At 36.4% G+C, this 17207-nt stretch overlaps 1 protein-coding gene across 1 annotated transcript in view; it reads right to left on the reverse strand.

Moving 5' to 3' along the window:
• Nucleotides 1-741: 741 nt before the first annotated feature.
• The window catches only part of PRDM6 (PR/SET domain 6), a 71842-nt gene continuing 55376 nt past the window's right edge, over nt 742-17207 (reverse strand). The window contains exons 6-7 of the mRNA XM_061468681.1: nt 8344-8520; nt 742-2291 (exon numbers count right to left, since the gene is read on the reverse strand). Of these exons, the coding sequence (XP_061324665.1) occupies nt 2177-2291; nt 8344-8520 (292 nt within the window). The 3' untranslated portion in view covers nt 742-2176. The remainder of the gene's footprint in view (nt 2292-8343; nt 8521-17207) is intronic.

The raw sequence follows: 17207 nt of genomic DNA on the forward strand, positions 1-17207 counted from the left end.
CCAGGCATGAGGGTCTGAATGGTTCAGGATCAGATTTTGTTTTTTTCTGTTTGATTAGCCTTTCTAGGAATAGAACAATGTTCAAATAGTCACCTTTAAGTTACAATTCTTCCTACCCAGCTTTCCATGCTTCTTTGACCCTAAAAACCAAACACACACATTTATATAGTAGTTAAGAATTTCTCATCATTTAGAGGAAAAAATCAGGTGAGTGGTAAAAGAACTGCTCTCACCCCATATCTCTGCATTAAGAAACAGAGCTGAAAACCTCACAGGGCCAAAGCCTCTCAGTGAGATAATCTGGTACTTGCTAGAACAATGATAAAAATATCTTTTTTTTTCCACAATGTTTTACATTTGTAATGGCCAAAGACAAATAACAGAGTAATTCCTGAAGTAATTTCCTGCAAAGCTTTGGAAACTTCAGATTCTGCAGTGTATTTTCTGCAATATGATAAATGAACATCCAAGGATGTCTTAGATTGTACATTCTTTTTTACATGTATTTGAATCTTACTGTATGTTCTTTTTCTACTTGAGCTTTTTGCAGAATTCATAAATGGTCTGAACCTGTTATTATATTTGTAGCTGATTCTGTCTAGCCCTTTACAGAGTTGGATACTTAATTCTCTACATATTTAAAATCATCCCCATAAATGTTTTTAAAATATTTAATATAATCAACTGAGCCCTTATGAGCCACCCAGCATTTCAGTTTTGGTGCAAAACTGAATGAATCTGTTTTAATCCCCATAATCTCCACAAATTTATTTTGCAGTTTTACCTTATGATATAGCATGACCTCAGAACTGTTTAGGTTTGCTTCTTGTTGATGGTTTGGGTTTGGTATTTTTTGGTGGGGTTTTGTCATTTTTTTTCTCTTTTTTTTCTTTTTTTTTTCTTTTTTTTTTTTTTTACATTTTTATCAAACTACAGCTCTAGCATCAACACAATCAATATATAAACAAACACTGCTGGTCTCTAAAAGAGAAAACCATTCTTTGATTAGACAAAGTCAGGAAATCTGAAATACATCAAAGATAAAAGCTTGAAAAAAGCCAATATGGAAACTGTTAAAATGAACCAATGTAATGATATCTGAGCTTTTTACATTGATGTTGGGAATATTTTGGCACCCTTTCATTCACGACTGCACCAGGCAAATTTCCATGAAGTTAATACATACTATGAGGCCTCCAAGCCATTTACAAAGTATGTGAGTTCAGATTTAGCTTTTGTTTTAAAGCTCAGCCCAAGTATGTTGAAAGTTTCAACTAACACAGGAGCATTTTCAATTTGATACAAACCAACAGAGTAAAAATATCAATGGTCTACAGCCTGGACTTCTGGTCAGTTTTCCTGCTAGGATTTACACATAGACTGGAATCTTAAAAATTTAAAATACTTTCGACTGCTTCTATCTTTCATAACTATTAGACTGAATTTGAGATTTCTATTAGTTTAATATAGCTTTCCTACTGGCTTCTTTATATAATGTATGTTTGCAGATATATAACATTCCTTTTTTTATTATTTTTTTTTCCCAGAATATCTATGCCAATGCAATGCGGTTGAGTGAAACTACTTACATGAAAAAGTGCACACAATGTGAGGCATGAGACTATGGAAATGAAATGCCCTTTGGTCTGAGGAGGATGATACTGACCCAGATACAGATCACTTCCCATCCCACAAGCAATTTCTATTACAGCCATGTTAAGATCAACTTAGCCCAGCCCAGCCAAATATATGGATTACAACTGGGTCCTTTGAGTCATGCTACAAAAAAAGATGTAACAATAAACAAGTCCATGTGCATTCTCAGTCATAACTACAGGCAGAAGAACCCTTGAGAGATTCCTCACTTTGGCATTAAACAACAATTATAAAGGCTTTTAGAATTAAAACAATACAAGGTGGGACTTGAAATGTTAACAGTCCCAAGTAACTTGTCAATTGAAATAAGACTTATCCCTAGTCATAAATAAATAATCTCTTTCCTGGTGTCACTTCCATGCCAGGATCAATATCTCTTAACATCTTACTTATTTTATTACTGCTTTTGGTTTTCTGAGACTGATTGAAAGTTGCTCAGAGGAAATCTTTGCTTTTGCTTAAGTGTCCGTGACATTTAATCATGACTTTCCTTGCAGTTTAATTCCAACCAGTCAATCAGTTAATCCACTTCAATTGATTCTGTGCTCTCTGTTATTGGCTTGCACTCATTGGGCATCCTCTGGTGTCGACTCAGCTGCGTGGCTTGTGTGAAGCTCCTCTCACACCTCTCGCACCTGGTGAAGTCAAGAGAGAAAAATGAGACCGAGGAGCTGCGCTGGGGGTGGAGGTGGAGGGGGTGATGGGCTTGGTCTCATCCTGCCTAATCAGAAGAGACACTCAAAAGTGGCTTCAGATTTTACTGGCTCAAGAGGTTTAATTGGTGGCTACTTCCAAGGCCTTGATGCCTATGATGGGACAAGGCCTTTCTGATTCCGAACAGAGGAATCTGTCAATAGACAGGGGGAAGGTGATTTCTCCAGAGAGGCCTGTCCTGCTGTAGCTCTGATCACTGTCAGCTCAAATAGATAAAGAACAAAAAGAGATTTTTAGGAGTGAGCCATCAAAGAAGCAGCCTGTCTGCAGTTTTCTGCTCTGTAACCCCTATGAGAAATTGATGACAAATAGAATTTCACCTTCTGCTAATTTAAAATCTACAATTGCCTATTGGAAGAAGAGAAATCACAAAGCAATAATTGTTCAGAGTGAGAACAAGACAAAACTCTTTGTTTATCTGATCTGATTATGCAATGGGGTTCATTTTAAATAGGCACATAGAGTTAGTGGTCACTCAATTATCTGAAAGCATCCACACTATGTGAGAAATCTGTGTGTTGAGCAAGAACTTGTAACAGTCACCAGTGTTTGCTTCACTGTCTTTTATGCAGTCTTTCTACCCTGTCCTTTCTTTAAAGAACCATAATCTGCAACAAAAAACAATGTGTGAACAAATGAGCAAAGCCATTGAATTTTGGAGGAGATAGGATGTGGGTTATTTCTACCTTGGGATGAATCTTCCATCCCTGCTCTGAAAGAGAATCTACTGTATTTAATCTTTCAAATAGCATCCTCTTAATTTGCATTCTGAACACTAGACAGGGGTGTTTGATGAGTTGCAAATATGGATACAGGAGATTCTTCTTGTATTGTGCTCACTCCAAAAGCTACCTTTGATATAATGGTGTGGTGTGATCTTTTATCTTCAAAGAATATTATCATAAAAGCATCACTAAGATGAATTCTTCACCTTCAAAGGAGAAACGAGGAAAACAAAGGGCTCAGCTAATTCATATTCATCTATCTCTTCACTGATGCAAATGATAAAAAGTGACCTGTCACTGATCTAACTGCTTACAAAAAAAAAAAGATAAAAGAAATATATTTACACACATGCATAATTGTGGAATGTTCTTCACAGTAGTAATTTTTAGTAAGAAAGTTCTGTTTCAGGAACATTTAGCATAGGCATTACAGAATCATTCATCCAAGCTACTGTACCAGTCTAAAATGTCAACACTTCTAAGCTGTGTTTCTTTGATTGTCTTTCATAGTGTATTTTTAGCAGTCTGTTCCACTGTTAAAAACTGCACTGTGATCTTGACAAATGTAAAATGTCAGCTTTAATGTATCAGACCTATCAGCTCAATGGAAATAACTCAGAAGTATTGATTACTTAATGATTTTGGGGGTATTCATTAACATCTATGTGCAGATCATCTACTCTCCAGAGCTCCTGAAGTGCTGATGACACATTAGTGGACTGCTGATTGTTTATTAGAAAACTGATTAGTTACTGGATTAGTGTGTCAAAATACACTACCTTTCATTGCCTGACAAACTTGCAAATTACTGTCTTATTTTTATATACATATATATGTATCTATCACAGAGACATTAGAATCAATTTTAAGGCTGGGGGTTTAACTTTGTATGAGATATTGCCATAATTTTGTTATTTTGATGTCCACAAAGACAAGTGCCTTGTTTGATGAGTAATAGGCTTGGATCCTTGCCTGAGCAAGCTGTAAATGGTAGAGTTGCAAAATAACCTACAAAATCAGGTGTGGTAACACTTGATTTCTAAATGTCTGGCTAAATAAATGAAATATACTATATCAGGATGCCATACGTGAATCAAAGTAACACTATAAGGTGGTCAAAACATAGAGCTACTCATTAAAAAGTAGCTGGCCATGAAACTGTGACAGGCCTCCTTACTGTTTCTGGAGCTTGCCTGGGAGGCTAGAGTTGGGCACTGCATTCACTCAGACCCTTACATCGTTCTTGAAAGCAGAATAAGGCTCACTGTATTACTTTCAAATGCAAGTTCCTGACCTTTATCTACAAATTTCTTCTGCCATCAGAGTGCTCTAACTTCCCAGCTACAGGCTGTTCCAGGAAACACTCATGCAGACACAGAAGGATGCTAAAGAGAGACCAGAAAAGAATAAATCCCTTGTTACAAGCATCTACCCTTTGGATGGGAGAGATGTGGGTGCCAAGTATTGCTGCCGGTAAGGCTATGCTATCTGCAGTATACAGCCCCTAGAAAAATTCTGAATGAAGCCTTTGTAAGGCACCTAATTCCCCTGGCTTTCTCATGTACACAGGTAACCTTCAGATAGTACCTAAGATGCTTATTACTTTCTAGGCACCTGCATAGGATGTGGATGGTGTTTTCAGGACAAATAGTTTTGGATATATAAGTGCCTAGCTTACAGGCAAGGACATGTATTAAGCTACTGCCTTCTCTTTTCAATGTGTCCAAAGAACCTGTTGCTGGATGCAAACTGATAGGAAAGGTGAGGATGATAGTGTCACAGCAGTTGGCACAACTATCCCACTGTAGGTAGGAATGGTAGTAAAGCAGCAATATTTTTCCTTTTGAGCTATGATGTACAAAACAAAACCCCAAAAGCCAAAACAAACAAATAAAAAAGAAAAAGGGGGGGGGGGGGGGGGGCGGGAAGCTGAGATGTCACTGCAGGTACAACATCTATTTTCAACCTGAAATGAATGTTCCCCAGTTTTCATTTCAGTAAGAAACAATAAAAAACACATGGGTTATCCCAGTCTGAAAGAATCTTTCCTCTAATTCTTTTGGGTTGACTCATGAATATTAGATGTTTGCATAACCCTGGTTCTGCAGACAAGTTCCTCAACTATTCTTTAATCTTGCTGAAATGGAATGTATTTGGAGGGAAGAATTTAAAAAAAAATGGGATGTACAATAATTTTCCTTTCTCTCCTACCTTTTAATTTTTTTCAGAGCTTTGTTCCCAGACTAGCAGCCATAGTGGAGACTTCAGTAAGATAAGAATACACAAAAACTTTACAGTGGTGAGGCTGACTTGATAGCTTGTGATGACATGAAAAGAAATCCCTTCTAACTGGACCTGCAGTCCAGGCAACGCAGCTAAAGCTTTGACTGCAGATAACCTCACTCAGCATCGTTATCTATAATGAAAAGCAAATAGAAAAAGTCTTCCACCAAGCATTCAGAGTTGCCTAAGACCTACAAAGAAAATGTCTTCTCACAGAAAAATCTTTTTTAATCAATCAGACCTCTTTTAGTCTTTCCAGACCTCTAAAATCATTATTTTATAATACAGTCACCCTATGTTCACCATTTTTAAAAGCAGCTTCCAAAAGCAATATACATACAAACGTACACTTAGTGTTTGACATTGTGTGCTTAATCCATGCACATTCTAACTTGTCCAAATGCCACTTTACAAGCCTGTCTTATTGCATTAGAAATGGTGAGATTACATTCACAGTTAACCATCCAGCTAACTGCCCATTTTCACCTATGAAATTGGTTATACCTTTAAAACTATGTCTGTTACTTTAAAAATAGCTTATTTAAAAATAATTTAGCGCTACCCATGCATGCTTGTTCTGCTAATAGTAAAAATATTGTTCAACGGAAGTATGTACATTACCATAAATACAGACTTTAAGAAACCTTATCTCACAGGACTTTTCCTTTTTACACTTTTTTGTTACACTCAAAACCCCTTTTTAAACAAAGATTCTAGAACTAAATTGCATGAGCAAGAGCCAGAAATCTTGTTCGTCATGTTTACAGTTCTTAAAATTTGTTGATTTTATTTTCACCCTAAGCTTACTTAATACTGTGTCTTGCATGATGGTGGTGAGACATCAAGATGAGCTGCTGCTATCTCTTTTTCCTCCAGCAGAGAGGGTGGATTAATTTATGGACAAGTTTTCTACACCTTCTCTCTCAAATGCAAGCAGCAAATCTGCCCTCTTGAACAGCTTGCAGGATCAGGGTGTATACATCCCCTTATCTGACTAGCAGGGATTGGAAGATCTGTAGCTTCAGTTTTAGCTTCATGCGAAATGACTAGTCAACTTACTGCAAATACTTCAACAGGTCTTCCAGGAACTGGTACTTTACTGTTTCTTGAGTTTAAGGAATAAACTACATAAAAATCTTGCAAGTATGAAATTATGCCATACGTTATACAAAAAAAACATAGATCATCCACATTTTTTGTTGCTCTGCCCTGCAGCTTCAAGATATATCCCAGAATACTTAAATACTTCAGCATAAGCAGGGCAAAGCAAACAAATTCCAGATCAATGGTTAATTGCAGTACATACATTATGCACTTTCACAAATGAAATTGTGCAGTAGTCAAGGCCATTTTGGAAAAGGGGAGAAAAATAACCAAACCAAACCTGAAAAATAATGACTCTAAATGGGGCAAAATAGCAGATCTATTGGAAACATGACAAAAACCAGGATGTTAAGGAAAAAAATTAAGTGGAGTCAACAAGGTTACACATAAGTAACACCTTTACATTAAAAGAAATCTATTTTCCATTTTGACCTGGAAACCTCTTCCATTAATTACTAAAATCTATTTACACAGCAACTAGATAAAATCGATCTGATTGCTCACACTATTTTTGGCTCATTTTCTACGGGCTCTGAGCATGCAACAAACTGGCTCTAGAGGAGTCAATGTTTAGATGCTCTGAGTTTCCATGTTTTGCCACCTACAAAGCTATCCTAGCTACTACTTCTGGCATGCAAGCTCTTCTGCTCTGGATATGACGAATTTGGTTCCTGGCTCTGTCCCCTTTCCCCAAACAGAGACATGTACAGAAGCCATGCTTCCTTCCAGCCATATATAGAGGCAAAGCGTCTCTACTGGTATCTCTACCAGGCTTGTTATGAGGGGTTCTGGCAGGCCCCATGGCTGAGCTCTCTTACATTAACCAGACCGAGAGCACAAGACGGCAAAAGTAGAAAAGAAGACAAACACAGAAAAGTAGATGGAGGACAGGCAGACCTTGGAGAACTGGGAGAGACACACACACCTTCCTCTACATGTATTCTCATTTCTCGCCGAAAAACCAGGTAGCTTCCGAATGAAGTGATATCAATACATTACACATTGATATCAATACATTATTTTTCTTCCAACGTGGAATTGTTCCAGGTAAAACATCCATAAAATTTGTGCCTGTCAGTTCAGCAAAGACATGGGCACATATATGGAAAATGTGTATTCTTGTATTGAAGAATACCTGCTGTTAGGTAGGCAAAATCTTGCATAGCAGAAGGTAAAATCTACCTGGGCCGGCTGTGTTATAATTGGAGGTGAGCATAAAGGGAAAATTATTTCTGAGATGCAGTTATGTGCTTGGCTTTAATTTCAGTAAAATACAGAAATAAGCAGAGTCTGTTTAATTAAAAAATATCTTGACCAAATGACATTTTTTTTCCTGTATCAAGGACAGCTGACCACTATCAATTTATTACTATGATCTTATCAAACTTATGCCACAAGCCAGAGTTGCATTTTATATGCAGTGATTCTGAGACTAAAAAAAAGATGGACATTTCTACCCCATATTTGACCAGACCCAAACTAGCTTTAACGTGAAGTTCCATCTACCTTATCATGTAGACATGAAAGAATCATATGAATGTTCTTACATCATAGCCTGTCCCAGTTCTTGAGTGTATTTTCAGCTATGGTTCTCTGGCAGCAGCTTGTCATTTCATTAAAAAATCAAGTTCTCATCAGAGGACAGAAAATGGTTCAAGGCTAGCAAGGCACCCAGACCCAAGCCTGGCTTAATTCTAATTTTAGCCACGCCACTAAGAGTAGTTATATCTTGTGGTCTGACCTTGGCTTTCAAGGGAGCCTCTGCTCTGTTCTGGTGAGGCGCAGTGATGCTAGTGAAAAGCAGCAATGCATTTCCCTCTCTAATCTCAGCTGGCAAAGGCTGTTGGCTTCAAGTACTTACTTGAAGGGCTTTTCCCCAGTGTGTGTCCGGATGTGATTGTTGAGTGTTGTGGCACCAGCAAAGGCACGACCACAGTAACCACACTTGAAAGGCCTGTCACTGGAGTGTGTAACTACGTGGTTCCTCAGCTCTGAAGGTTGAGAGAAGGACTGGGAGCAGTGACCACACTGGTAGGGCCTGCAGTGGGAAAGAGAAACACCATGCCATCAGTGCTTTCTATTGACTTGAGCAGGAAACTGTGCAGGCAGGAACATCTGCTCTTCCAAACAATTTGCAAAGAGAACTGTGGATTCAGCTTTCTTGGGAGACACCCAAAGTTTCATGATCTCTTTAGCAAATGTGAAATGCTTGTGCAGGAATTGACTGAGAGTCTGTGAGCATCCTGCTCCACAAAACATAATTCATCAAGCTATGAGCCAGCATTACACGTACTGCCTTATTTCTCTCAAACTCAACATGGTACTCCTTCATCACAAAAAACTCCTCACACATCTGAACTAAGAGACTCATGAAACCCTCTGTCTGTTGGTGCCAGCTACAGTCTTACCTACAAATGCATGTCTGATTGTAAAACCTATATTGTAGGTGGATTCTGTCACTATTTAAATTCTGTCACTAATTAAATACTTCATATTGCTCTGGAGGAATCTAGGTTTTCTGAGATCACCTTTTTCAGTGAGAGACATTGGAATAAATAATCACCATGTTACAATTACCTTTCCATTTTCTTACTGCTATTGAAAACATTTGCATCTAATTAACCCATTTCTCCCATCCAGACTGAAAACACTTCTTTTTATGACCTTGAAATGAAACCCAGAACTTAGGTTTTCAACACCACAATTTGTTAAAAACAAACATAACAAACAAACAAAACTGACTGATATGTTACAAATTCAGAATCATCACAAGCAGACTGCAAACACAAAAAAGAAAGGATACAGGACAGCAAAGTGAAACAGAACTACTGAAATGCAAATACCATTTGTGACTAAAATAAAATGTGAGGTAACAATGTATATATATTTCTGTTGGGTAAAAGTGATTTGCTATCAACATCCTACATGGCTCTCTTTCTTTTTGACAATTCAATTAAGTTACCAACAAAGTCCAACAATCTCATCAGACTTTTTGTTAAGAAAATTAAGATTTTTTTTCTAGAGGTGTATTAATGATTTCTACCCTGTACAACAATGTAAGTCAGAGCTCTTGATGTCTGCATTTCTAGAGCACATGGCCAACTCCAACTTAATTGCTCTCTCTTTAATAAATGTGTATGCTTAAATGGCTGGAAACCAAAACTAAAAGGAAAGAGACAATGGTGACCAAGCATGTACAATTCAATTAAGTGCAAAATAAAGTGAACTATCTCATTTGTCAAGTGAACTGCTTAATTGTGGCTACTTGCATCAGTGAACACAAATACTATTATTTTACAGCGCTTCAGAGCACTGAACCCTGATTGTAGGATTTTTTAGCTTGATTAATAGCTCAGTATTGGTCAATAACTCAATAGCTTACGTTTTTAATTACTTACATTTGAAAATCTAACTGCTCTCCAACAAGTTTGAAGAAAATATATAAAAGCTGTGGAAAGGTTACTTAACCTAGATGTTGTGGCCCTCAAAAAGTACATGAGATATGTAAAACAATATTTTAAGAGAAAAATAAATGATGAATATGTTTCTCCTACTGGAAGACAAGTAGTCACATGCACAGTCTTCTTATTTGAAGTGTGCAGTTAATTTGCACACAAAATATTTATTGAACTTGAAATGAAAATTCAAGAGATGCTAGAACAAAGATGATTTGTGAATGCAGGTTTATTTGTTTGGATATTTTCAAATAAAACACTTCTAAGCAAAAAAGGACACAGTAAGATATTCTGTATCCAAGAAATATTGATTATTTTTTTTTTAACAGTGAAAGGGACCATTAACATCTATTAGCCTCTGGTTATCTATTTTTAATAGCTACCATAATAAAAGATACAATACTGTATAAAACCAATTAATCTTTTATTTTTTTAAGTCAATGCAATGAATTTCATACAGGGAAAAGTCACATGGTAACTTGTCTGTAAATAGCCAAAATTCCAAACCAGTTATAACTGAACATTGTTGATGCCAAGTGAAATGTTTTTACCCCCTACATTGGCTCAAAACTTATTTCTTGTTTACAAAGGGTATTAATACACATACTCAGAACACATTTCACTGGTTGATGCTCAAGAAAAAGAGATGTGTAAAAAGTCAACTATTGCTAGGTCACTTTGTATTTTTTCTATTCATTCATATCTCAGGAGAAAAATTATTAAAGAAGTTACCCTTCTCTTTGCAGGGGTTGCATTTCTCCAGTTGATACCGAGGCAATTCTGATTGATACTAAAACGTGCAGAATAAGTAATTTTTTCAATCTAAATATATGGTATACATTAAAAAAAGCTCATTTTAAAAAGTTAGACTATAAATGCATTTAAATACTATAACTGTTTTAAAGTGCTGTATCTAATTTGCACAGTTGCAGATTCAAATATGCCAATTTTTGATGAGTTTTGGATACTTTTATTTTTTTCCAAGAGCAAAAGAAATCATTCAATAAGTATAAAAGTTATCATTTTGTCCTCTGTTAACAATTTTGCTATTCTCTGAAATTCTTCTTGGCAGAAAATGAAATCAAAATGTTTTTTAAAAAAATGAAAGTGTTGCATAAGGACTGAACATCAGCAATGCTTGGTTCAGTGAGTACATTGGCACAGGCAAAGCAAGCCTGTCTTTGATGTAGCAGTTATGCTACATCTTCTGCCATCACTTTGGTCTGCACTAAAACAACAAATTAAGATGGTGACTTCTTTATAGTAGAGGTTTGCAGACAGAAGGAACAGGGACATAATGACAAAAATGGTGGTCTTCCTAAGCTGTGTTTTAAAGACGTGCTGCTAGACTGAATGCAATCCCAGACCAGAAAAACTCATTTCCACTGGAATAACAGATCATATTGCACCTTCTTGAGCTTTAAGGTATCTATGTGTGTATAAGTACAGTTGTGTCACAGTCCAGATGTGTGTTGATGCTCCAGAAAATTAATGTTCAAACAAAATTAACACTTCATATGTGAAACCTACATAACTACAATATTCCTTTGCAGAGGTACAGGCAGATTAGCAAGCATGAATGAAATCAGTTTGATGAAATAGGTGTGCCAAGCTCTCAATGTACATGCTGACTACATGAAGAAATATTTTGTTCTATAAAAAACTGTTCTTCAGCAGTCACGAACATAGTTTTGAATGTGTCCATCATTGAATTTTTTACAAAGGATCTTGTGGGCTCTTCCAGATGATAAAAACCTTCTCATATGGGATTTTTCAGTTACATTTAAGAACAGCTAAATTGATACATAGCAATGTGCAGAGGAGAATCATGTGCTGACAGCCATCAAAAGCAGTTCTAATGTTTTTCCTAAACACCAAGCTACATATTTTTCTAGTTCTCTCTTTCTGTCTGAGCTTAAAGAAAGGAAATCTACTCACCTAGAAGAAAATTCTCCTGTTAGAAAAATTTACACTGTCATCATTAACCCCATACACCATTAATCAGCTGTCTACGTTTACTTAACACATAGACACCACCAGCTTTTTCTAAAGACTCTAGTCTTACAGCCCCTGATTGTACTATGGCCCACTATAGAAACATAGACCATTTAAAGGGAAATTCAGAAAGGGGTAACTATAATGCAATAGTTTTCAGGTTTTGTAGTTAATTTAGATCGTAAGCTTTTCCAAGTTTTTCAAGTTACATTCTTAAAATGAAAGCAGTCGAGAATACATTTTGCTCCCTAACTTAGCTAATCTCTGGAGTGATTTTGCTGTTTGGATATGTCTTTTCCCGCCTTAGAATTTTCTCACTTTTGTAACTGATTTTTTTTCTGGGTGAAAGTACATAATGTATAGGACCAGTACAAAACCTGTGTTCTCCTATGAAGCTTGTTGAACCTCACAAAACCTCATGCTTTCAGCATGTTAAGGGATAACAGCAGAAAAATCCATATCTTTGCATCTGGAAGAGCTGCAGACAGGCAACTGGACATTTAGATTAATTCTTTTTAGATTTTCATTTACCAAAAGTGACACAGACTTTAAATATTTATCTTGTACTATTCTTCTGCTGAACAATATACTTTCCAACTTCTTATTTGCAAGTACATCCAGCCAATATAAACTTATTTTCTACATTGTAAATTATTCCTGGTCTGAATTATTAGAATCCTGGAAAACCTTATAATTATTTTCTACTTAATTTTCTGATCATTTCCTATATGATGAACAGGTTTCAGTGAGACATCTTCAGAAGTGATGTTTTCAGAGGCATATGGAATCCTGGCACAGTCCTTAATAGAGCAATTGTTTGTAATGGTGAACTCCTGAATACCAGTAACTCTATCATTGAAACACTGTTAGATCAGGGAAACAAAATAGCACATTGCTGTAATTTCTTCACCTTATAAAAAGCTAGAAAAGCACTAGCTAAAAGAAGAGGGATTAACACACACTTGAAAGTGCTTTTCTCCTTGTTGAGAACTAAGGAGTAAAAAAATCAATTCGATTCATGTCATGGTCTCAAAGCATGGGAAGCAGGGCTCCCCTGAAGCCAGGGCATGGTTTTACAGCATGACAGAGGGAAGGTTGTCACAACACAGCCTGTGCAAAAACTGAAAGCAGGGCACATTGAAATGGGGCCAGCAACAGCTTTCAGGGCAAGGCCTGTGTACAGCACAGCATTAAGAGGAGAGCTACAGCCAGAGGAGTTAGGTCACAGCTATCCTACGGAAAGGTAGTTTCCAAACCTTCATGAAAAGATTATGTAAGAATAAACATTAAATTCAGCATGATGTTTACATTTACTGAGCAATATTGCATAAGCACTCCATAAGTAGAAATAGACAATTCTTGCTCACAACATTTAATTTTTTTTAGGTCTGTTCTGGGATATGTTTAAATTAATTAATGGACTTGGGGAGAACATCAAGGTCAAAGACACAGAACCTGTAAAGGAAAAGACAAACACGAAATGTTCTGATCCATGATATGGGGAAAAAGATCTACTAAATTGGCAATTTTAAACTTCAAAGTCCTGGTTTTGTTTGGGTTTTTTGTGTTTTTTTTTTGTTGGTTTTTTTTTTTAAATCACAATTAAAAATTGAGGTGCTACTCCAAAACACAGGTACAATAGTATCTTTTGAGTAAACAAGTACAAGGGCCAGAAAACATCCACAGTCTACCAGGTACAGACAGAACTTATAGAGTGGATTTTTCCTCAAATTATCAGCTTAAATACATGGCAGTCAGTGAGACTATATATCACAGATGTAGAGATTGTATATGAAAATACGTCACAGACAGCTCTTGAGAACTGCAGCTATCTGCTTTTCCTCCACACCAATACATCCTGAATCTGGTGATCATGGCGAGAAAGAAGAAAGATACCATTAAAAGAGACTGTGTCATTATCAGAAAAGTGGTTGCTGATTAAAAAAAAATAATGAAATTAAAAATATTGTTCTAAAAATGATTCACTGTGATCAAAGGCTTTCAGTTACTCCTTTCTGGAGACACCTCAAATAGGATTGTTTGGCATTTCTGCAGTGGCGGAAGAAACAACAAAATAAATAAATAAATACACAAACAAATGAATAACTAAATAAGAAGATGAAATAGATTTCTGACTTCTGCTTCAATAAATAGGTGCTCAAACTGCTTCAGTCAAGGAAAGGCTTAAAATAAGTCCTAAAGGATCTGAAAGTCTCAGAATCAAACTCTTGATGGATTTAAACCTTCATTTTCCATACTCACCCCATACTCAGTTGCCATTAATTTTGAAGACAAGCCCTACAAAATATAACAATCTCCAAATATAGATTATTCTAATAATTCTCCTTTTTATTCAGAATTGATTAATTATTCTTTTATCTGTTAAATCATGTGCCTGCTAAATAGGACCATTTCTTTCTTACTGCCTAATAGAATTAAATATATTTGGCCTTTTTTTATATCTGCCCTCATTCAGATGTTTTCTGAATCTAAGTGGATTTCAAGTATTTTTTTTTTTTTTTTTAATTCCTCTATCCCCAGGTAGTCCACTTTTCTCAAATTTCAGCCCATAAACTGGATTCCTTGATAGATTCAAAAATGTTTTCCCCTGCATCTCTTGCGGTAGGTAATCAGTATTGTTGAAAAACAAATACCAAGCAAGAATAGATAGTCTAAAGACATTTCCTAGAGATGATGGGCTCTGCTGCTTCAGTCACATCAAAGAAACAGCGGCTGGTGTAGCTCACAAATTGCTGACAATAAATGGTAAGCTGTTCATCAGCCAGAGCGGTGCTGCAGATGTTCTTGAGAAAATACAAAAGAGAATGTTGCACCCAGGACTTCAGGCTGGCAAAAACATATCTTGTCTCCTGGAAAATTTGTACAACACCTCAGGAATTTTTCATCTGGAGAAATATAGTATGTTTAAGAAACTGAAGACAACTGTTTTCTAGCCACTTTATCACTAAATAGCTGATCTACTGGTACTCACTAAAAGACAAAATGCTGCCTCTGATGTAAGAACAATATGTAATGACTTCTAACCAGCGATATGACAACGCAGATCCTAGGGCAGGTAGGATCTGCAGTAACTGTTATTCTCATAATTTCACATACTGAATTAATTGCAGTGAGCTTAAAACAAATTCATGTGACTGATAACCCACAAAATGCTCTAAATAAACCTATTGGGAAATGCTTTTACAGGAGTTACCTTGGTGGTGCACCTCGTGGGAACAAAGGCATTACAAAACTGGCCTCTACAAAGAGTCTGCACAACTTATTTAATGAAAACATAAAGATGTAAGCTATTTTTCAGTACAGAGGTAACACAGGCGTCACAAATCAAAACACTGCAGTATCTAGTATTTATGCAGCAGATTGATTCTTAGAGTGTATTACAAGCTCATTTAGGTTTTATGCTCACATAACACAAAATAAAAAGTTTCTTAAGAACAGATTTCACAAAACACAGGAAGCCAAAGAGGAAATCAGCAGAATTAGCTAGTATCAATATTGAGAAAAAGACATTAGCTTTTATCTTTTAAATCTTCCTGAAAGCTTCTGGGATTCAACATACATGTCTCAGAGTCCTTACTTACGACTTCTCCACCACAATTCTCCCCAGATCTCCTGGGTCCTTTCTCTAATCACCTTTTTCTGTCTTTGCTCCTGGGGGAACTGACTTGTCTTCTGATATAGATAATTTTCCTACTAGGCTGTAAGGTATTCAGAGCTAAAAATGCTCTACACTTTCTTGTTGAAGCTGTTCTGCATGGACAAATTAGGTAGGTGTGGGAGAGACAAAACAGCAAGATAACATGAATCAGTAACCTACTAATGAGGGTGTTCAATTCTATGGGTGAAGACTTAAAATACAGTGTGTGTTTCAGGCAGTATTTGATACAATATACCTAGAACAAAATAAATTACAAGAAAATCAAATCTCTCACCTCCAAAATGACAGACCTAATTGGAGGATTAAACTACTCTCATTTTCTCTGTCTGGCAGAATGAATATTTATCCCTTATAGTGCAGAAAAGCCCCATTAGGGGATATTCTTCTTGCATTAACTATTCTCTGCAGCTTGGTTCTTCATGAAGGAAGAGAGAGGTTCAAATGAGGGAAAGGATGAAATCTAAGCATCACACCTTGCTAGGTGAGTCACTGAAAAATTATGTGGCAAAGCCTCACAATAGACTTCTTCTAGACCATCTGATGCAGCATTTTATGATTTACAGTATGCTTAGAATGCTTTAATACTGGAAATATTAGAGTTCATGAAACTTAGTAGAGTGGATCTTTCAGGACCTATACTCTACATTGTGGCATTTAAATTGGCAGTCATGTCCTACAACTTCCTTAGCATGGCATTTGTTTCTCCCAAGGCCAGAATCAATTTCAGAAAATGTTGGAAGGGCTTGTTTGCATTCACAGTATTATCCACACTTTAAATTCTATGAAGATTTGCCCTTAGCATGTTTGACAATTCTTGGAAAACTGGATTTACAGTTCAGTATCGCCACATGACAGAATCACACAAGCGTATGTGTACACGTATATATATAATCATGTACACAAAGAGACATAGACATGCATACGAACATACACACAGACTCTCTGTTTACTGGTTTTTGGCAGTGTTTTGGTTACATGTAATTCACAATTAAATGCTGCTCTTAGAACATTCTTCTCCAGAGGTTCAGCTGTTCTGCTCATACCTTCTTCACAGCTGAAGAAGAGACAGCCTTGTGCAGCCTTTTTTATTGAATTAATTTGATTTTTACCTTTTGTCCTGCCAGCTATCAAAATTGTCAAATAAACCAGCTTTGATTCATAAATAACGGTTCCATTATATTTACTGTGCCACCAGTCAAAGTACCTGAAATTTTAATTCACTTGTTCAGCTAAATTTCACCCTCAGCTCACGGCCATAAAATTCTGTATTGACAACCTTTCAAACCAACTTTGACTCTGAGGTATCTAGTCAACATTTTTCTTCTGTGTGGATATTAGTTTATTGAATAAGTGGCATCTGTTTTCCTCCACATCACTAGTGGAGCAGGTATTTCCTTTTGACAGCTTTGCACGATTTATGGGTTTGCATGCTCTGAAGAAAAATAGTACTAAGCAAAAAATTCCAATTCATTACCTCTTACTGCTTAATTAAGTTCATACACATTGCACACTATAGGTGAACCCTGAAATGACTGTGACAGCCACTGAGCAGCAAGTCAGATTATCTTTGGAAGACAGAGAGACTTTTAATTATCT

Source organism: Pezoporus flaviventris, unplaced genomic scaffold, assembly GCF_033815535.1.
Source record: "Pezoporus flaviventris isolate CSIRO_AGI_PZ_B2104156 unplaced genomic scaffold, CSIRO_AGI_Pfla_v1 ptg000050l, whole genome shotgun sequence".
NCBI classification, from domain to species: domain Eukaryota; kingdom Metazoa; phylum Chordata; class Aves; order Psittaciformes; family Psittacidae; genus Pezoporus; species Pezoporus flaviventris.